Source organism: Archocentrus centrarchus, chromosome 11 (genome assembly GCF_007364275.1).
Source record: "Archocentrus centrarchus isolate MPI-CPG fArcCen1 chromosome 11, fArcCen1, whole genome shotgun sequence".
Lineage (NCBI taxonomy): Eukaryota > Metazoa > Chordata > Actinopteri > Cichliformes > Cichlidae > Archocentrus > Archocentrus centrarchus.
The window spans coordinates 15,334,540-15,355,687 of record NC_044356.1 but is presented as its reverse complement, the minus strand read 5'-3'; the positions used below and the strand labels follow the sequence as shown (position 1 = coordinate 15,355,687).

Here is a 21,148-nt window from a genome sequence, read left to right as displayed (position 1 = left end):
ATGTAGAGGTCCGAGCACTCTTCACTGCACTGAACAGCATACACTACATCGCTGATCTTGTGTTTGGTGGGTTTGTCCTTGGGATGAACCAGTTTTTGTCTTAGGGTGTGACTTGGTTTGAAGTATACTGAGATGTCATGCTTGGAGAAAATTCTTCTGAGTTTCTCTGACAAGCCTGACACATATGGGATGACAATGTTGTTCCTCTTGTCCTTCCCATTCTCTGTAGTTTGTGTTTGGCCTTCATTCCTGTGCATCTTAGCTGATTTGATGAAGGCCCAGTTGGGGTAACCGCATGTTTTGAGGGCTTTCTTAATGTGTGTGTGTTCCTTATGCTTCCCTTCTGCCTTAGAGGGAACACTTTCCGCACGGTGTTGTAGGGTCCTGATCACCCCAAGTTTGTGTTCCAGAGGGTGGTGGGAGTCAAAGAGGAGATACTGGTCTGTGTGTGTGGGCTTCCGGTAAACTTCAATGTTGAGGCTTCCATCTTCCTCGATAAGCACCGCACAGTCCAGGAATGGTAACTTGTTATCTCTGGTGTCCTCCCTGGTAAAACGTATGTATTTATCCACTGAGTTAATGTGACGAGTGAAGGCTTCTACTTCTCGGGTTTTGATTTTGACCCAGGTGTCATCTACATATCTGTACCAGTGGCTAGGTGCCATCCCTTTGAAAGAACCAAGAGCTTTACTTTCCACTTCCTCCATGTAAAGGTTGGCTACAATGGGAGACACTGGGGAGCCCATGGCACATCCATGCTTCTGTCTGTAGAATCCATCATTGTATTTAAAATATGTTGTGGTAAGGCAGAGATCTAAAAGTGCACAAATCTGATCTGGGGTGAAGCTGGTTCTGTTCAGTAAGGAATCGTCTTCCTGTAGTCGTCTTCTGACGGTCTCCACTGCCTCAGTTGTAGGTATGCAAGTGAAAAGTGAAACCACATCAAAGGACACCATGGTTTCATCTGGATCCAGTACAAGATTCTGGACCTTGTTAGTAAAATCTGTAGAGTTTTCAATGTGGTGGGGTGTGATGCCAACAAGCGGTGATAAGATGGTGGCGAGGTGTTTGGAAATGTTGTAGGTGACCGAGTTTATACTGCTGATAATGGGTCGAAGTGGGACTCCTTCTTTGTGGATCTTTGGGAGTCCATAAATGCATGGAGTGGCTTCTCCAGGGTACAGGCGGTAGTAAGTGGGGCGGTCAATGGCTTTTTCCTTTTCAAGTTGTTGCAGGCAGCAAACAACTTTTTTCTTGTAGTTGCTTGTGGGATCACGTCTCAAGACCTCATAAGTATTGTTGTCACTGAGGAGTGTAGTAATTTTGTTGTGGTAATCCGATGAATTCAGCACAACCGTGCACCTCCCCTTGTCGGCTGGCAGTATGGTGATGTTTTGATCCTTGCTTAGGGCTGTGATGGCCTTCTTCTCCTGAATGGTGAGGTTGGATGGAGGAAGTCTTGCACTGGCGAGAGTGGCTGAGACAAAGCCCAGCTCGCACAACACATCAAAGGCAAGGAAAGACAACTACGTAAATTTCAAACTCTGCAAACCAAGAAAAAAGTTGTTTGCTGCCTGCAACAACTTGAAAAGGAAAAAGCCATTGACCGCCCCACTTACTACCGCCTGTACCCTGGAGAAGCCACTCCATGCATTTATGGACTCCCAAAGATCCACAAAGAAGGAGTCCCACTTCGACCCATTATCAGCAGTATAAACTCGGTCACCTACAACATTTCCAAACACCTCGCCACCATCTTATCACCGCTTGTTGGCATCACACCCCACCACATTGAAAACTCTACAGATTTTACTAACAAGGTCCAGAATCTTGTACTGGATCCAGATGAAACCATGGTGTCCTTTGATGTGGTTTCACTTTTCACTTGCATACCTACAACTGAGGCAGTGGAGACCGTCAGAAGACGACTACAGGAAGACGATTCCTTACTGAACAGAACCAGCTTCACCCCAGATCAGATTTGTGCACTTTTAGATCTCTGCCTTACCACAACATATTTTAAATACAATGATGGATTCTACAGACAGAAGCATGGATGTGCCATGGGCTCCCCAGTGTCTCCCATTGTAGCCAACCTTTACATGGAGGAAGTGGAAAGTAAAGCTCTTGGTTCTTTCAAAGGGACGGCACCTAGCCACTGGTACAGATATGTAGATGACACCTGGGTCAAAATCAAAACCCGAGAAGTAGAAGCCTTCACTCGTCACATTAACTCAGTGGATAAATACATACGTTTTACCAGGGAGGACACCAGAGATAACAAGTTACCATTCCTGGACTGTGCGGTGCTTATCGAGGAAGATGGAAGCCTCAACATTGAAGTTTACCGGAAGCCCACACACACAGACCAGTATCTCCTCTTTGACTCCCACCACCCTCTGGAACACAAACTTGGGGTGATCAGGACCCTACAACACCGTGCGGAAAGTGTTCCCTCTAAGGCAGAAGGGAAGCATAAGGAACACACACACATTAAGAAAGCCCTCAAAACATGCGGTTACCCCAACTGGGCCTTCATCAAATCAGCTAAGATGCACAGGAATGAAGGCCAAACACAAACTACAGAGAATAGGAAGGACAAGAGGAACAACATTGTCATCCCATATGTGTCAGGCTTGTCAGAGAAACTCAGAAGAATTTTCTCCAAGCATGACATCTCAGTATACTTCAAACCAAGTCACACCCTAAGACAAAAACTGGTTCATCCCAAGGACAAACCCACCAAACACAAGATCAGCGATGTAGTGTATGCTGTTCAGTGCAGTGAAGAGTGCTCGGACCTCTACATTGGTGAAACCAAACAGCCTCTTCACAAACGAATGGCACAACATAGAAGAGCCACTTCGACAGGACAAGATTCAGCAGTACATCTGCATCTGAAGGAAAAAGGGCACTCTTTGAGGATGCCAATGTCCACATTTTGGACAGGGAAAACAGATGGTTTGAAAGAGGAGTGAAAGAAGCCATCTATGTCCACTGTGAACAACCATCATTGAACAGAGGAGGTGGATTACGTCACCAACTTTCCCCCGCTTACAGTGCTGTCCTGAGCTCCCTTCCCAGACGTCTCAACCCCCATTCACACCTTTGTTCCAGTGACCTCAATAGGCCACAGGAAACAATGGAGCGGAGTCCTAAGTTGGTTTCAACTGAAACCACTGATTAATATGACCCACGCCCCCTTCACACCTGGGCACATGTGTTCAAGCACATGATCAATAGAGGGTCATAACCACCTCCAGGGGACTACGCCCACAGGGGTTTAAATACCTGGGTCTCTCCACCATTTGGTTGAGAACTGAAGAAGCCTTTCGGATGAGAGGTGAAACGTCTTCAAGAAACAAAAAGAAGTCCAGTCGCCTTTTTTCAAGCTCCAGAGACTTGACATGTTACTATTATTCTGTTAAATGAGTGTAGCTGCAAGGGGGGGAAAGAATGGTATAGACTTTGTGCAGTGTCACTTCCAACTAGTATTTGTCCTCAGTCAACTCAGCTGAATTCAGTTTCACTACCCACACCCAGGCCTGATTATTGCCAGACCTGCTGAATCAAGAAATCACTTAAATGGAACCTGTCTGACAAAGTGAAGCAGGCTAAAAGCTGCTTCTGCTATGATCTAAATAAAATCACTGACATCTATCAATATGGAAAGGTTTACAAAGCTGTTACTAAGGTATTTATGACTCCAGTGAACCACGGTGGAAGCCATCATCCACAAATGGAGAGAACTTGAAACAGTGGGCAGCCTTTCCAGGAGTGGCTGGCCTACCTGGATTGCTCCCAAGAACACATCAAGTGGGTTCTTTTGTGACGAAGAAGTCACAGAAAAACCCAAAACAACATCTAAGGACTGCAGGAGTCCCTTGCCTCAGTTAAGGTCAGTATTCATGATTCAAGAATAAGAAAGAAACCACTGCTGACCAAAAAAAAACAAATTTTATAAAAAGAACATTATACGAACAGTCAAACACTGGTGGTAGTGTGGTGGCTGGGGCTGCTTTTTGCTTCAGGACCTGGATGACTTGCTGTGATTGATGGAACCATGAATTCTGCCCTCTACCAAAAAATCCTGAAGGAGAATGGCCGGCTCAAGGGCACTTCAGTCATGCAGCAGGACAATGATCTGAAACACACCAGCAAGTCCACCTCTGAATGGCTCCAAAAATAAATAAAGGTTTTGGAGTGATTAAAACAACTGCATAAAAGTGTTGTGATGTGGAAGAGTCATTCCCAGTTATCACAAATGCTTGATTGCAGTTCTTGCTGCCAAGGGTGACACAACCAGTTAAGTTTAGGGGCAAATATTTTTTCACATAGGGCCAATAAATGAAATCATTATTAAAAAAATGCATTTTGTTTTTACTCGGGTTATTTTTGTCATATATCATCTCTGTAATATTAAAATTCGTTTGATTATCTGAAACGTTTAACAAAAAACAAAAAAATTCACAGTGATGTTTCATCTTATGAGACTGGCGACTACAAAGTGGACGAAAACCTTGCGTACATTTTGTGCGCAGTGACGTCAGAATTACGCAGCCCTGACGTACCGTATATCTCCTGAGCTCCCGCCTTCTCCCCTCCCTTTCCTGCTGTAGAATTTACCGTGTCAGAGGTGCTTGGTTCTTCACCAGAAGCTAAGGCCCGCAATCCGGCGACTAGCACCGTCAAATTTAGGCATCTGACGCTACAAACATTAAATCTAACATCTACAATGGCCTCCGTGTCCGAGCTCGCCTGTATTTACTCCGCTCTGATCCTCCACGACGATGAAGTTACCGTCACCGTAAGTGTCTCAGATTACCCCCGATGTTTCAGTCAAAATGCCTGAATTTTGCTTTCAGGAACGTTTTTCTCTCGGAGCGAATACCCTACAATACAAAACAATGGTATATAAACCTCCACTGATAAACTAGTACATAAACATATCGGGTAAATATGAAGTTTGCCCATGTACCGGCTAAAATGGCGTCATGCTTGTTGCTATCACTAGGCCACGTTTTTGTATCTGCACCGTTCAGTCCTGTGTTGTGATGATTCTACTACCGATGTTTGATCTGTACAGCAGGTGTCTCCGTGTTATAACAGTCACCGTAGCCTCAAACATCTGTTCTGACAGGTCTGGATGTGGTATTCACTGACAGACCGGTGGTAGCTAACGTTAATCTGGTCAAACTCTACAACAGTACACCATGCCTTCATTTTTCTAGTGTTGGTACCACTGGTTAAACTACAGCTTTAACTGTAACAAAATCTTTCATGCAGTGTTTCAGTTCTTATAGCGAGCTGCGTTGACAGGTTGCTGCACAACGCTTAAGAGAAACATGTGGCATCTTTCCGGTTATTAGCTACTTGTAATAGTCTGTTAACTGATAATCCATGTAGTGTTGTGTAAGTCCCAAACACTGTATCAAAAGAGCGTCATCATATTTGAAACACACAAAGTCTTCAGGTGAAAAGATGGGAAAATTTCAGATATTTAATATTTTTAAAATTTCAGACTTTTACTCACTAAAAGTGTTTACTTTGTTACGCTGTAGAACACATCAGTTTGTAGCATTCTGATTATACACATGAAGTATTTCCAGGAGTGGGCAACACTTGAAGTGCATTTTAATAACACTTGCTGTTTGTTTGTCTGCAGGAGGACAAGCTGAATGCTCTGATCAAGGCTGCTGGAGTCACTGTGGAGCCCTTCTGGCCAAGTCTGTTCGCCAAGGTGAGAGAACAATGTGCTTCTGCTTTTGTGCTACGCTGCATCTGTAGAGAGTAGTTATTGAAATCCAGTGAGGGGTGGCGTGTGTTTTGAGACCAAGAATTTGCTAGTTTTCATGCAAACACTGTGTGATCTGAACTACAGTAAAAGTATCCATTTAAGTGGCTGAAAAGCAGAATTATTGATGGCATGTGTAGTAGTGAAAAAGACCTGTCAGATTAGCACTTTGTGTCGACTTCTAAAAATGCTTTTTAAGTCAGTCACTGCTAAGCTGAAACTTTTACTATTATACCTGGTGTAGTAAGTTGCCAGCATGAGCAATCGCACAGTTTTGTATGAATTGTGTTGAGGCAGCAGTGCTGCCACTTTAAGATGAAGTCAAATGAAACACTAGTAGGAAACAAATTAGGAACATACTGAACTACAAAAACATAGTTGACTATGAAGAGTCTTTAGACCTGATAGGTAGGAGTTACAGCCCAGTGATAGTGCTGATGTTGTGCCTTACATATCCCAGATCTCTGGACGTGTGAATGAACTGACTGTGACCTGTGAATTTTATTTTCATAGGCTCTGACCAGCATCGACATCGGCAGTCTGATCTGCAGTGTTGGAGCCGGAGGTGGAGCCCCAGCTGGAGTCGCTGTTGCTGGTGGAACTGCTGCCGCTACTGGTGACGCCCCAGGTAACTTAACATGGGTTTAAACTGAAAGGTTTTGTAGGGGTTAGCATTTATCAATACTAGATTTACAATAACATAACAGTGAATGAATTCAGTTTCGTGACCCGCAGGCTGTACCACTGTTATAGATGTTATGTTATGAGATATCAGATTTTTTAAAGTTTAAATAGCTTGTGTGATCTTCGTCTTTGACGTAACCGTGTCTTGTTTTCCTCTACAGCCAAGGAGGAGGAGAAGAAGGAGGAGAAGAAGGAAGAGTCTGAGGAGTCCGATGACGACATGGGCTTTGGTCTCTTTGATTAAAACAGCTGTTTTTTTTTTCTAAGAAAACACAATAAAAGTACAAAAAATGACTGCTTGTCTATTTTGTTTGTTTCTTTGTGTTTCTCTCATGTAAAGACATTCTGCACTTAAAATTAAATCTGCAACATAGAGTACATGTACATCGCTGTACGTGAGATGAATGTTTTAACACATGCGGCCAAAGGACCGATTAAGCGTGTGCCATGGTGAGCTGTCCATCCACAGGTCACAAGAATCACTGCTGCTGAAGTCTTGGTCAGAATTTAGTGAAACCTGCAAACTAATAGCCCACATTGCACTCAAGGTCACCTTTGTCATTCTCAATGAATTTTAATCGCCAGTTTGTGCAATACAGCCAACCAATGACAAAAAACTTTGTTCTTTCTATACAGAAACAGTAAAATGCAATTATAGATTATTGCCGGTGTCCTGGTCTGATAAACCTTTGGGAAATGGACACCTTACCTTGAAAATGCAGTTTGGCACCTTAGCATGTGGATGTATTACAGATTCTATGAACACGGGCAGCATAAGGAGCCAAAAATTCAAACTGTAGAGATGGCTTTTAATACAATATAAAATGGAGGAAAAAAAAAGTGTGGCACGTGGTGAGTTGAAAAGCGTTCAGCTTGAAAATGCCCGTCTCAACATAAACATTTGAATGCAAGAGGTATTATTTTACTTCAAGTCAAACGTATTTGCGCCTTCCCCACTGTAACTGTCTTTTATTGACAAAAATGCTGAATTTTATTTTGCTAATTGAAGAAACCGGAAGTTCACCTGGGGAAAAAAAAAACACGGATCAGTGATCCTGTTACACAAATCTGTAACATGATTTGTAAATATGATTTTTATAGAAAGTTGTGCCTGGTAGTGTATAGTCAGTTTCCGTAGTGTAGTGGTTATCACGTTCGCCTCACACGCGAAAGGTCCCCGGTTCGAAACCGGGCGGAAACACGTTTTCGTTCATTTTGGTTTCCACCCTCGGTGACGACCGAACGAACAAAAACTGCACGTACTAGAAAACAATTACTCCTCATACTCCCCTGCTACATTTTCTTCACACTGTGTTCACTGTTAACTTGCTAATGACCCATTGTTGGCTCATTCATAGTCCAACGTTAGCTCATTTACGCTAAAATATGGAAGCTTTTTTCCGCCACTGGTTAAAAAAAAAAAAAAAAATCGAACCATCCCAAATGTAGGGTCATTATCAAATTAAGACTTAACTCAAAATTTCATTATATTCTCAAATTCGAGTTATTTTCTCAGACGTTCAAGTTAATAAGTCAGAATTTTTGAGATTACTTGAAATTTAAACTTTACTTTTACTAATGCTTAATAGTTAGGGCTGTATCAGGTGACCCTGAACCCTCCCTTAGTTATGGTGCAATAGGCTCAGGCTGCTGGAGGCTTATGATGCAGTGAGGGTTCACTTCACTCACCCCTTTGACCCCCGTTTATACACCATGTGTTTGCTCATAGGGGTAGTGTGATTGTTGTTGCTTTCTAAAACTGTAGGGGTTTACCTTTCAGTGGGGAAAACAAGCTTCCATACAAACACAACCTGACCAAGAGGGGGGGGGGAAACTGAGCATGAAACGTAAAATGCATAATGTTTAAATAAAAAAAAAGAAAGAAAACAACTCATGCGGAATCAGCCTGCTTTTAAGAGTTCTTAGCCTTTGATACGACTTCCTTAACTAATCAGGGATAACCAGGAGCCAGCTAATCCTAACCTGAGAAGCTGTTGTGTCACAGAAGTGCAAACCTGTCCCTTGACATTTATTCAAAAAGGGAAAAAAAAAAAAAAAGCTTTTCCTGAGATTTCAACAAGTTGTTCCAGTCTGCCCTACTACTGGCCATTACTTGGATTAATAGGATATATTTTTTTTGTATATTGGCACATCGGTGTGCTACCTAAATCAAGAACTGTATTTTGAGCCTTTGGATGCTTTGTGAGCCAAAAGGAGCAAAGGAAAAGTCTCCCACATACAGCTAAAAATATGTAATTTACTATGTATAAAATAAACACTGTTGTCAAACACAAAGTGAAACAAATGACCCCCCCCCCCCCCCAAAAAAAGTCAACAGCCTGAAATGCTTCTTAATAATAACAGTGTTTTATTTGCTTGGTTTAGCAACTGTACAAGTGTCTCCTTCCTGAGAATATTGCTCACCTCAGGGGAGAGGGAACAGCGAGAGAATCAGAGGGAGGAGGGGACAACAAAGGTGAGGGGAAGGATTGATAAAAGAGGGGCAAAGGTTGGGTGGCAAACCAGAAGAAGAGAAAGATTTTTAAAAAGCAAAGAACTACAGTGGAGGGAGGTAGAAAGATGGGGGAGGAAAACAGGATTTGGAATATTTGAAATCATAAACCCACCCATGAATAAGGCCCATACCCTTAGTTTAAAATAAACATTTGTGGTTTACAGATGCAACTAGAGGGCAGGACTCCAACGAAGTTTCAGCCCAGTCAGCGATAAACGAAGACTGAATTCTCTTTCTATTCCCTGAAAATTAGACAAAAAGAATCTGAAACATTGTACACTATTGTTTAGTGTACACAGAGAGGGTACAACCTGACTGATGGCATGGTACAGATAGCTTTAATATACAAACTAGTTGTAGAGGAAAAGCACAAAAACAAAAATTAAGCAGCTGCTAAACCTGCTCTTGTGTTCCACAGTTAAGCAATATCACAGCGTTTTGAATGAAATATAAATTGTTTTAAAGGTACATGCATTCATTTGGCACAGGTTGACCTACTGATCATCATAATTAGCACCTCCACTGTAACTCAAAAACATCCTCCCTGTCCCTTCCACTCTCCCCCCATTCATCTGTCTCCAATATTCATTATTCACTAACAAGTCATGCCTCAGAAATATGTTAAAAATAGAGCTTCTTTGTATATTTAAAATGCAAGTTAACTTAAAAAGTGGCCTGTAGCAGTTTTTAAATTCAAAAAGACCTATAGCTGGTTCTTTAATAATCAAATTTTGATGTCAGCTCTTCATGCCTGAGATAAAGAAGTCCAGAGTAAGAAGAGGATGGGGGGGTGGGGGTGGAGGACAATTGTGGTGCAAATCAATAATTTTTGCTCATACAAAGTTAAAGAAAATGGACAACAATAATAATAATAATAATAATAATAATAATAATATAAAAGCATGTTTAAAGAACATTATGAAACCATCTTCATCCTCATGCAGGCTCTTCAGTTCCAGTTGCTGCCTCCTGCGTTTGTGTCAGTCATGTGCTCTTCTGGCAAATATTGGTGGGTCCATGCACCAAAATACCTGCACAGTCCTTCAAGTGAGCTTCCGAAACCTTTGTTTGAATCTTCAGAGAATAAAAAATGAATATTGAGTGATTTGGGAAGGGGGGTGGGGGGGTCTTGAGGATATGTGATGAGACAGAAAACCGTCTCTCTGGATACAAAAGGCAATAATGCAGCTGAAGTACAAAACACAATATTGACCAAAACATGACTTTTTCCAGAAAGAGGGCGGGGGCGGGGGGGGCTGATTGTTTCAGTCATGTCTGTTGTTCATCAGTTTTCCACGTCAGGCCTTCACCGCAATGTCCACCTGTAGATCCTTCTCAGTTTCTTATTAAATTCCCAAGAACCACCATAATCCTTGCCCCTCTGTCCCTGTCCTGCATTTGGATTCACTGCATCAAAAACTGCCGGGTTGGTTAGATCCCGGGCTAATGTGGGCGGGTCTGGTTGATCATCTTGAGCCGTGATTGGTCGATGACGTCCAGCAGGTTCTTGGCGTCTACTGCGAGAGCGTGAGCTGCCATTAGCATCTGTTTCTTGTAGTCCTTTTGTAAACTGTTAAAACAGAGACAACTGTTAAAAAACATCAGGTCTTGCATAGTATCTATATATATATATATATATATATATATACACATATATAAATAAAAAGGACGTGATGTTGACATGTGTATCCCCACCTGGTCATAACATATTGTTGCGCCAGTTTCATCTTTGCTATCAACTCTGCCAGATCTGAATTGAGCAGCTTCTGGGCCATTTCAATCTATGAGAATACAAAGAAAATGTCAGGATCACATGACAGATGATTTCCAAAAGAAGGACATAAAAGAAAATGAACAGAATACAGTAAAGATCATCAGCAGCTTTTGGTTTACCAAAAGTGACTTGCAGTTTACCTTCATGGGTTGAACAAAAATATTGCATTAAATAGTAAGGATTCACACTTTTTTTTATACTCAAGTATCCAAAAACACTAGACTATAGGATCTATGTGCACTTTTTTCTCTAGAAATTGTAGCTACAATATTACCTTTTAGTACCTGTAGTGAGGTTAACAAATGTGCTTTGTTGTACTACATAAGGAAACTGGTGCTCAAGTTGTCACAGCAAAGAACAGTTGTTCACAACAACATTAATAGTAAATGCTCACAACACACAACATACTGATGAGTTTTTTCCATGACTAGAACCAAGTCTTATTTAATACAAGATAATGTTCATTTACTAAATTATCAGCAGTAGAGCCCAAAAAAAAAAAGGTGGTTAGCAGATGAGTGGGCTATTTCCACGTCTCACTCATCAGGTAAGGTTTAAAAATCCCATGATGGCAATGACAAAAACATTCAGTCTCCACAAACCAACGGCTGACATTATGGTGAATATGTCCATCTTTTATCTACAGTTTATGTGCACAATTCATAGCCAACATCCGAGAATTGTATCCCATAATGCATTGCACTGGATGAAAACTGGCAGATAAGGGAATCGGGAATCAGTATTGGTGTTTGGTAAAATAGCCTTGGTGTAATATCTATTAGGTGTCCCATTAAGTCAAATGGAATTAAACCATGATTATTTTATTATTTATTTATTGTAGACAGCCTCCATTCCCTGCATTTTCTTACTGTACTTTGCAACAAGGAAGATCTGGTGTAAAAACATAATGTTTTGCAAATTAATATGAGCTATAAGAAGAAATTAGGAAATGCCATTAAAAAGACCAAGAACTCTGAAAACAAAAAAAGAAAGAATTTATCCAGTCTTCAATCCATCACTGATCTGTATTACCCTCTCTGTGTTTTTCTCTGGGTCTGTAATTTTAACATGTGTATAAAAAATTATTAATTGGATGAATATTCCTACCTCTCTGTGTGTGCTGGCTGGCAGCACAGGAATCGTCTCATCCACTGTCGCCAACAGAGTCCTCAGAGCCAAACCCACTTCCTATGACAACACACACACACACACACTTAAATTTGTGTTATCAAACTGGCTCTGGTAAGTCTTCATATTTTCTCAGTTTGCAAATTCTGTCATTGTAATGCAAAGCGTAAGGAAATGTAAAGGTCACTTGAAGACCATGCCGTGATGTGAATCCTACCTTGACCATGGGGACGTACTCCTCTGGGGCAGCGGGCTGGATACTGTTCGACATCTCAATCACAGCTTTAACCAGTCCAGTCACATTCTCATACACTTTATCATTGGAACGATCCAAGTTGGCGGTGGGAGGCGGGCTGATCTCTTGAGGCTGCAACTGTACGAGAAGACAAGAGCGTGACTTACTCAAGAAGAGTTCAAAGTGCCCACAGCTCCTTCTTCTGTGATCATCAGGCAAGTGATGGTAATTTCAAACATTCAACTGTAGGTGGCAGTATTTGCAAGCTAAACTAGAGGTAAGCTATTTCTAGCCACATGCATTTGTAGCTACAAATTAGATACTCTGACTTTTCTATAGTGAGTACACAGGGATGTTAGTACAGACTGGTTAAAAGTGACAAACCCAAAGTTCAACCTGCATTAAGTGATTTTAGTACTGATGTCAAACACAGACGCTCTGCACATCTGATGACTGTTTAAATAGTCATTTATACAAATATATGGTTTAAATCAAAAGGTTTTAACAGGTGTTTTGTTTTTCCAATTCAAACTTTGTCAAATATAAGTAATAATTTGATGCAGGTTGTATTATGGACTTCAAAAGGTACTTAATCTAATTGTAATGAAAGGTAATGATGGTAGACAAAAACTCAGATTTGGGGTAGCTGTTTTTGCTGCACCAAACCTTTGAGAAGTTAATTGTTTTAACTTCAATCAAAATAGTGACCATTACAGACAGTGATAATTTCACTACACATCTACTGACCTGCACTATAACATCTATGGCAAATATGACACTTGAGCTTCATTTGTCTTCACCAGAAATATTCATTACACATTTGAAAAGAGAAAAAAAGAAAAAAAAAAGCTTTTTTTTTCCTGTTTTGTCTCTGGTGAAGAAAAATGACTGAATGATTCTGAAAACATGAAAGTGACTGTAACTAGCAGGTCACTAACTCTACAATGATAATAGACACACATAGATCAGCTTACCCTCCACGGCTTGGGGGAGAACGAGGGGAGGGGAAGGAGTGGTGGTTGGGTGGATGGCGGTTTGAAAGGGAAGTGGTTGAAGAAGAACAAAGTGTGCAGGTTGTGAAAAGAAGGGGATGTGTTGGACAGATGGATTTGTAGGTGTATGGATGTGGTGTTGCAGGTCACATAAGGATTAAGAACAAGATGATAGCAGGTTAAAGCGGCAGTGGATGGAAGTTAGTAACAGAGGGGAGAGAGAAGAAGTAAAGGGGGGAGAGAAGAGGGACAGCACATTAGGCCAAAGCCAACCACAAGCAAGGCATGACATGGACCGGCATGCAATCCATCAGCACAACGCCAAAGAATTAAATCAAAGACTATATGTTGATAGGAGCGTGCAAATTACCACAATAAAATACAGATCATCCAGACTTCTATTAAATACATAGGAAAGAAATCCTGTTCCTGATATTGATGATTGTGTGTTCATATGCACCTTGACCCCTTCATTGTAGCTTTCTATGGGGCAGAGACTTGGCAGATTGGGTAGATGAGCTGAAGCTCCGGGGCGGGGCGGCTTCTTGGGAGGTGCAACAGGTTCTGAGGAAGAAAAAAAAAATAAAGAAAATTTAATGTTAGTATCATTGTCAAAAAGCAACACAGCAGGTAGGACAGTAGGACATCTAACTCCACAATATACCAGCACTAAATGTGCTTTTTTTAAAAAAAAAAATACAGTTAATAAGATTATAATATGGGTTAAATTTAAGAAATAAAAGCCTAAACTACACAACAGCATATAAACCAGTTTAAAGTATTTCATACTGACATGTTAATGTGTCAACAATATCATCCCATAATGTATCATTTCTTATATTTTTCTCCACTACAAATGCCAGGATGAAAACACTCTTTAGAAGAAATTTGAATATTTTTAGTGTCTAGTTACGACTAAAGCATGTCAGTATGCTTTCTCTCTCACCTGGTTTCCCAACAGGCTGATAGATTATTTGGCTTATTTGGCTTCCACTCTATGCACAGACAAGAACATACAAAAAGGCTTATGTTAACATGAATTTGTCACAGTATGCCAGATTTTTATTAGACTGTTATTATTAAAACACTCATTAAAAATGACAAACCTTTTATTTAGGCGAATAAATCTCATCCAAAAAAAATAAACATAGCACTTGAAGATCACCAAGTGAAATATGAGAAAGAACGTTCAAAGCTGCCATTGCATACTGAGAATTATCACCAGCAATGTCCTTATTCTGCTACAAATACAGCAGAGATTTCGGCCTCAGCTACAGGATATTATAACCCTTGTTTACAGTTAATGTCCAGTTCTTCTGCCTTTAAAGTTCCCATGTGTGCTCTGTGGTCGGTATGTAGGCAGTGCCCTTCATGGCTCACAGACCGAAATACTTTTCCTCCTCTTTTCCCACTGTCTGCATTTCCTCTCATTTGTCTGAACGCGTTACCTCTCTCTGGTTCCCTTTCTTTAAGCCTTTCTCAGCTTTTTTTTTTTTTTTTTTTTAAATAATAATCTCTCTGCTACCTCTGTGTTACTTTTTTCATAACACCACACGCATTTGTCCAACCATGCTCCACAGCTCAACAAAACCACAAGTGAATCCAGTTTTAAAATCTTCAACAAAATATCAAAGCACACGCGCGCGTGTGTGCGCACACACACACACACACACTCAAACAGAGAGACTGACCGATGTTTGTAGTATGCCGTCCTCCCTGTCGACGCTCCCTCTGCTGTTTCTGGACTCCCCCTTCTGCGAGGAAGACACAGAGACACATATTTTTTTAATATACATACATACACACACACACACACACACACACACACACACACACATACATACAACAGGGCAGCGACAGGATAAAATATGTAACATTTTGACTCAGATTGCAAATTATTAACAGTTTGTGTATAAGTCACAAAAACAAAACAAAGACAGCATACTGAGTTCAGCTGTCACCTGCAGGTTCCAGAAGAGCTGCAAAAACTGCTGCAAAATCATTTCAAATCCTAACCAAGCACCACATTGCAAAAGCAAAACTGATTTAGCAAAATTTACATTTTACCAGTGACCATCATTGTTGTTTTTCCTATCAAAACCTTCAAAAAATTAAAAAAAAAAAACTCATCACCAGCTTATTAAAGAAGAGCAGTCCTGTTGACAAAGAGATAACTACTTGACTGAATTATTCCAGCTTCTTCTCACTTTCTGTTCCAGTACCATTTTAGTGAAGCACGCCATGAAGAGATGCATCCTGGGAGAATATAGGTTGATGAAGTCAGGCGGAGGAATGCAGAGAGTGGAGGCCATCGAAAGAAGGGTGGGGATAAGGACCAAAAGTTTAATAACCGGGGCGATAGAAGATGCAAAAGCTCAAGTCATAGAGAAACTGATGGTGGACAGCACAAAGAAATGCACAGAGAAAGAGACAAAACTTGAGTCAAAGAAGACTGGAGGAGGAGGAGGAGGAGGAAAAGACAGGAGAAAAAGTTTTTCCAGAGGAAGAAAAGCGCCACTGAGCACAGAGACAAAATCCTGGAGAGAAAAGGTCCAACCGCCTCACTGTCCTCTTTTTTTCTCCCTCCCACTCTTTCCATCTCTCTGGATTGCCTCCTGTTTCTCTCCCTCCCTCTCTTTCTGATGGGCGACTCCTCGTTCATTCCTCCCTCACCATGGCGCTTGCCAATCCCACTTCCTTTCTCCCTCCCTCTGTCCTCTCTTAGCTTTTCTTTTTCCTCTTCTTCCACTCTCCTGATGGTCTTATATTCATACATCACAAAGCGTACTTGCAAGTTTTGCCTTGAGTACACCACTCTTACTACTTCTGTAATTTTCCACCACATATTCTGCATTAGTTAACCTGCATATATTTAATCCAGCACTCGTTTTTTCTGCAAGGCAAAAAATTCCACTTGTCTCTTTTAAAGTTACGACAACAGCTTTCACTCGACTCCTCCAGCTGAATGTGTTTCAAGACCGATTTCAGGCAGGAGTAACGGTACACGCAGTCCATGACAGCTGCCGTTTGAGATTAAGGTTCACTCACACTTTAGACCAGAAGTCAACACAACACTGATCGCATGTACTCTGAGTAAGAATGTGTAGCTCACAAGAGACAATTTGACCTACACCTGCAAAAGACAAGGGTTAAAAATAGATTTTCATGTCATTGAAATCTTTTAATCTCCAGAAAATAATGTGATATTCAGCTCACGAGAAACAAGCACACATAGAAGGCGATACTTTTAAAGTAACTTTGTGGAGTTTAATGCAAAAGCTTGAGTTTTAATGTGGAATTTATAACTGTCTCACTGCTATTAATCTGTTGAGATTATCATGCAAAAGGTTTTCAACAGGTTCCTGGCAGGCGTGGAGGGAATATTCATTTAACTAGTCTTCAAATGGGCTTTGTAATATTACCTGCAGACTGACTGACCCTGCAGCAGACACAGCATTAATGAGGATCTCCAACATTAATGATTTTTAAACACTCCCTTCAAAAATTGTTTATATTTGTGACTAAATCATCTGAGCTCTATGGCAAAATTTTGCTGGAGCCATGATATCAGATGAGGTTCAGTCCTGCAGAGATTTGACAAAGCTTTGGATTAACTTAAGAAGTCATCAAATAATGTTTGTGGTAGTTGTGGTTCAGGTGGTACATCCAAGCCTGCCCGCTAATTGCATAAGCTAAAGCATCCTTTGGTAAGACACTGAAGCTCAATTTCTCCCAGCATCAGGCTGGTTGACTTGAATGGCAGCTTCAATTTGTGTGGCAATGAATGAGGTTTAAAGGTGCTACTTAAGTGCAGATCCTTTGCCATTTCTTTGGCTGTTACTTTCCCACGAGCTCCAAAGTCAGGCCCATAAATCTGCTGGGTCTTCAAGGTTTGTGCAGTGAGGTATATAAAGAAAACTCATAGGCAAGAGGGAAAACAACCAAAACAAAACTAAGCTCTGATATCAAAGCCCGTCATATCTGCCTTGAAAGATTTCCTGTTCTATGAAGCAGCAGAACAGGAAATCAAATCAAACGTGGCAATCTGACCAGATCTATCTGTATGACAGGGGATGCACCAACTCCCCAAAACTCATTATTCATGCTTTTTTTTTTTTTGGCTGTTTTTCAGCTCACCAACATTTGGCTCAAAACTGAAAGCAAGCCATCAAGGAAAGCACAGAAACAATCTGACCTGAGGAGAGGAGAAAAACAGAGTTGTTTTGCAAAACCAGTGTTTTGGCTCCTTTTCTGGGGATTTTTCAGTGTCTGATGAGATAAATCAAGCACGCACAACTGAGCCAGTTCAAAGATCTGAGAAAGATATTCAATGGCTCATCTGGCAACAACAATGGACATGAAGAGGTTTTACCAAGTGGAAAAACTCACTGACTCACTCACTTTACATACATCTACATACAGTATTTATTTGCTTTTTGTTAATTCCATTTAACTACAATCATTTTTGCTGGGTTTTTTTTATTATGTTGTGTCTTTTGTTTTCTGTTTTAATGTTTAACAAGAGATTTTGTTTATGACAGCACAGTTAGAGGGAGCTTGGATTCTGGCCATTCCACTGGATAACAAGCAACTTAATGTTCTTGAATCTCACATGGCTTCACTGCTAAAAAATCACACATCTAAATAAGCCGCACATGTTACACATGCCACATAAATAAAACCAGTTTGATTAGCTGCCAGGCTGTCAAAGCAAGAGAGGCCTTGGCACTACAATACAGGTGTGAGTGTGTGTACTTTCAGCTGAACTAAAAGCTGTTTGCGTAAAAGTGAAGTGCAAAAAAAATTAATGGGCAACTGGGGGACTGCTTGCCCCAATTTATTTTTGCTTTGGTTCTATAATCTCTGCTATGGATGTGGCAAGTGCTAAAGTTACACAACTACAAAAATCAGGTTGGTAATAAATAAATACATTAAAAGCACATTAAAGGTTGAAACCAAAGGAGGAAAAAAAATAAAATGAGTAGGTCATATTTAAATGCAGCTGCTGTGAGTTTGTGCATTAGAATTACCATTAAGCTCTCTTCCTTCTCCAGCCACCGCTGGTCAGCCTTCATCTGTTGCTGCTGCATCATCAGCCTCTCCTCCATCAGAGCCTGATCACTGTCCTGTAGAAAGAGAGGGGGGTGGGGGTACTGGGCTTAGGTGTCTATTTATGTATTATGTGTGTTGTGGAGTAATAACTCTTGGTTAATCTTAATCATTAGTTATTATTAATCTCTGGCTCTCTTACACAGCACATCTTTTGTCCTGTCTCCCTCCCCACACCCCAACCAGTGGTGGCAGATGACTGCCCCTCCCTGAGCCTGGTTCTGCCGGACGTTTCTTCCTGTTTAAAGGGAGTTTTTCTTTCCCACCGTCTACTGTTCCTGAAGTCGTGGTTTGTTCAGATGCAACTTTGCAAATCTAAGCTGAGCTGCCATATACAGAGAAGACTCTTTTTCCTGGCAACCCTTTCAAACTATCTTTTTAACTGTACTGTCATGAAGTTCAATATTTAACATGCCTGCACAGAGTCCTGTGAAAACTTTGTTCACATGACCGCTCATAGTTTAAGAAATGTTCAGCAAGCATTTTTATCAAATGCTGTTACATGAATCCTCTGCCCAAAGCATTCTTTGGTCTGTTTGGAAAAGAAACTGTTGAAAAGTTCAAGTGTTTGCACCCCACTACTGTGACATCACCTGCTCAGGTTGCCTAAAATGAAAAGTAAATTAAACACACAGGAAACCTGAGACTCTGTTTTAGGTTCACCTGGCAGCCAAATAAACAACACATGCAGGTCATAAGTGCTATTACTTGCTGAGCTTTTTTTGCAGGCAAAAGCTCAGCAAAAAAAATTCAACCAATGGCCTCAGTTGAGTCTCTGAGACGTTACACAAAGTCATGCTGGAAATGTGTTTGTGTGCGCACACCTCTGTAATTGGGCTCCACGGTGCTGCATGTTCAGGTCTGTGCTGATTCCAGGAATCAGTAGGAGGGTAGCTGCCTCCAACTCCTCCTCCTACACCGCCTTGGGTTGGAGGAGGCTGGAGGAGGACAGATTGAAAGGGGAACAGAGGAACAGACAAAGAAAACAATAAAAATTATTTATGAACAAACAAGCAGTGTAAAATTCTCCCTCTTTTGCAACAGTTGGGTCTAACACAGACCCAACTACCTCTAAAATGGTTGTTGGGACAAAAGATGGCCGAGAAAGACGTAAAAAAGCAATAATGAGAAAACGGTGACTCAAACACATGAAAGACCAAATATTCATATGCAATAAAATAAGAGAAAAATAAGAATATCATCCAACTTTTCCTGCCTGCTAGTCTGCTTTTAAACATCCCCTAGTGCAGTCAGATGATGGCAAAACAAACAGGAGTCTACCAGTGTAAGAATACTAAGTAATCAATAAATATTTGTGAAATGACATTACCAAAGCAAATTAATATTTCATTGATAATCAAAGCATGATATAGCACATGGATTCAAAAACTGTTAAAATCCCTTAAAATGTATTTTAAAACTCAGCCTAGTGTGTAACACATGTACTAATATACAGAAGTTAATCTAAATTGTGATGTTATCAAGTCAGACTTAAATGGCAGTTTGAATTACACACTCCTTATAAGGACGAAAGAGAAGCTCGTTGCCAGGAGCTGAAGAGCGGCTTTGATTTGTTAGTGTGTGTTTGTGTGCGTGTGTGTGTTTGTCCATGAGTGAGCAGCTTTTAGCACTACAGGAAATGCCTGCTGTCTGCTCGGTTTATGAGGAGAAGAATAACTGCAGTCAAAGCCTCTTTCTTTTTTCTCTGTCTTTTTATTCCTCTCTCTGACTCTGACACATGCAGCACGCGCTCAGTGTCTGCCTGACAGTCAGAGTTACTCCAGACTTAACACTGAGTTTAATGGGTTGGCCTTATTATGATGATGACAGTATTCATACCCCTTCTGTTTTTTTTTTCTTTGTTTTTTTTCTAGTATTCCAGTATATAAATTATGGGTTTGTTTTTAAAATGAGTGACTAAATTATTCTCCTGTCTCATTTAATACTTCTCCCCTTTACCCAGATCTTTGCTCCTTCACCGAATTCAGATTTTGTTATGCTGAGTGCCATTCTGCTCAGGCCTGACCAAACATTTGTCTTGGCAGCAACTTTTTTTTTTTTTTTTTAATATCCAACTCAAATTGGAGATGACAGAGTTTTAAAACAAAAGAACTGTGTACCTGCATATAACATGCAGCTGTTTGTTTCAACAGTCTTTTTGTTCTACAGGCTTTCCATATGCTTGGAAAGGGCAAAAATGAAATCCCTAACATTAACAGGAGTTCTGTCATTATTTTAAAAAGGTTTAAGAGAATGAAAGAATCAGTTTGCGTTGGTATGAGTCCTTAACAAGCAGTGGTTTTCATATTAACAGACTGTCATTGGGTTGCACTACATTTGATCTTACAATATTTTATAAATGCTTCCTATCTCTGTAGTGTTTCACAGTGCAGCTGTTAACAACTAAAACCTCTGAAAGTCAGAAGAAGATGCTAATGTGGCCATGGTGAATGAGAGAGCAGCAGTACACAGTTAGATAACGATGTCTGTTTCTGCGTGTGTGTGTGTGTGTGTGTGTGTGTGTGTGTGTGTGTGTGTGTGTGTGTGTGTGTGTGTGTGTGTTACCGGGAAGTGGTTGTGCTGGGGGGTGCTGAACAAGCCTTCACTGGATCGAGGGCTGGGGTAACCTGGTCTGCTAGGCTGGAAACACAGAGGCCATTAGTGTTAGCCGTGGCAAATTCTTGCACACAAACACAGTAAATCATGAAGATGTGGGAGGATAAGAAACAGTGAGTTAAAAAAGGGCTGATCAGGCACAAACAGTCACTGATTCTTACTTTAGGCGGTGCTTCATCAGAACCCCCCGAGTCCCAGGAAACAGTGACATGTCTCCTCATTTCTGTTCGAAGTCTCTCCTCCTTTTGGAGCTTCTCATCATCCAGTATTGTACTTAAGAAATAAAACATTGACAGAGAGA

General features: G+C 40.8%; 2 protein-coding genes and 1 non-coding gene across 6 annotated transcripts in view; 2 read left to right on the top strand and 1 right to left on the bottom strand.

Moving 5' to 3' along the window:
* Positions 1–4,586: 4,586 nt before the first annotated feature.
* On the top strand, positions 4,587–6,772 carry rplp1 (ribosomal protein lateral stalk subunit P1). Its single transcript, XM_030741138.1, has 4 exons — positions 4,587–4,807; positions 5,666–5,740; positions 6,308–6,422; positions 6,640–6,772. The coding sequence occupies exons 1-4, from the start codon at positions 4,736–4,738 to the stop codon at positions 6,720–6,722; spliced, it is 345 nt and encodes a 114-aa protein (XP_030596998.1). The 5' UTR covers positions 4,587–4,735; the 3' UTR covers positions 6,723–6,772.
* An 834-nt stretch (positions 6,773–7,606) lies between these two features.
* trnav-cac (transfer RNA valine (anticodon CAC)) lies at positions 7,607–7,679 on the top strand. Its single transcript has one exon. It is a non-coding gene; the product is annotated as a tRNA-Val (tRNA).
* Positions 7,680–8,829: 1,150 nt separating this feature from the next.
* LOC115788192 (focal adhesion kinase 1-like) overlaps positions 8,830–21,148 on the bottom strand; it is a 55,133-nt gene continuing 42,814 nt past the window's right edge. For all 4 annotated transcript variants that reach the window (XM_030741134.1, XM_030741135.1, XM_030741136.1 and 1 more), the window contains 12 exons: positions 21,009–21,120; positions 20,797–20,871; positions 19,056–19,169; positions 18,153–18,248; positions 14,814–14,876; positions 14,069–14,117; positions 13,583–13,686; positions 13,105–13,113; positions 12,113–12,268; positions 11,875–11,955; positions 10,689–10,774; positions 8,830–10,563 (listed from right to left, as the gene is read on the bottom strand). In XM_030741134.1, the coding sequence (XP_030596994.1) occupies positions 10,437–10,563; positions 10,689–10,774; positions 11,875–11,955; positions 12,113–12,268; positions 13,105–13,113; positions 13,583–13,686; positions 14,069–14,117; positions 14,814–14,876; positions 18,153–18,248; positions 19,056–19,169; positions 20,797–20,871; positions 21,009–21,120 (1,072 nt within the window). In that variant the 3' untranslated portion in view covers positions 8,830–10,436. The remainder of the gene's footprint in view (positions 10,564–10,688; positions 10,775–11,874; positions 11,956–12,112; positions 12,269–13,104; positions 13,114–13,582; positions 13,687–14,068; positions 14,118–14,813; positions 14,877–18,152; positions 18,249–19,055; positions 19,170–20,796; positions 20,872–21,008; positions 21,121–21,148) is intronic.

What these genes read in the sequence shown, in the direction of transcription:
- rplp1 (XM_030741138.1), top strand. Translation starts at nt 4,736, where the DNA reads ATGGCCTCCGTGTCCGAGCTCGCCTGTATTTACTCCGCTCTGATCCTC. An exon ending in ACGATGAAGTTACCGTCACC is followed by an intron (nt 4,808 to 5,665) that starts GTAAGTGTCTCA and finishes GTTTGTCTGCAG; the next exon opens with GAGGACAAGCTGAATGCTCT. An exon ending in GGCCAAGTCTGTTCGCCAAG is followed by an intron (nt 5,741 to 6,307) that starts GTGAGAGAACAA and finishes TTATTTTCATAG; the next exon opens with GCTCTGACCAGCATCGACAT.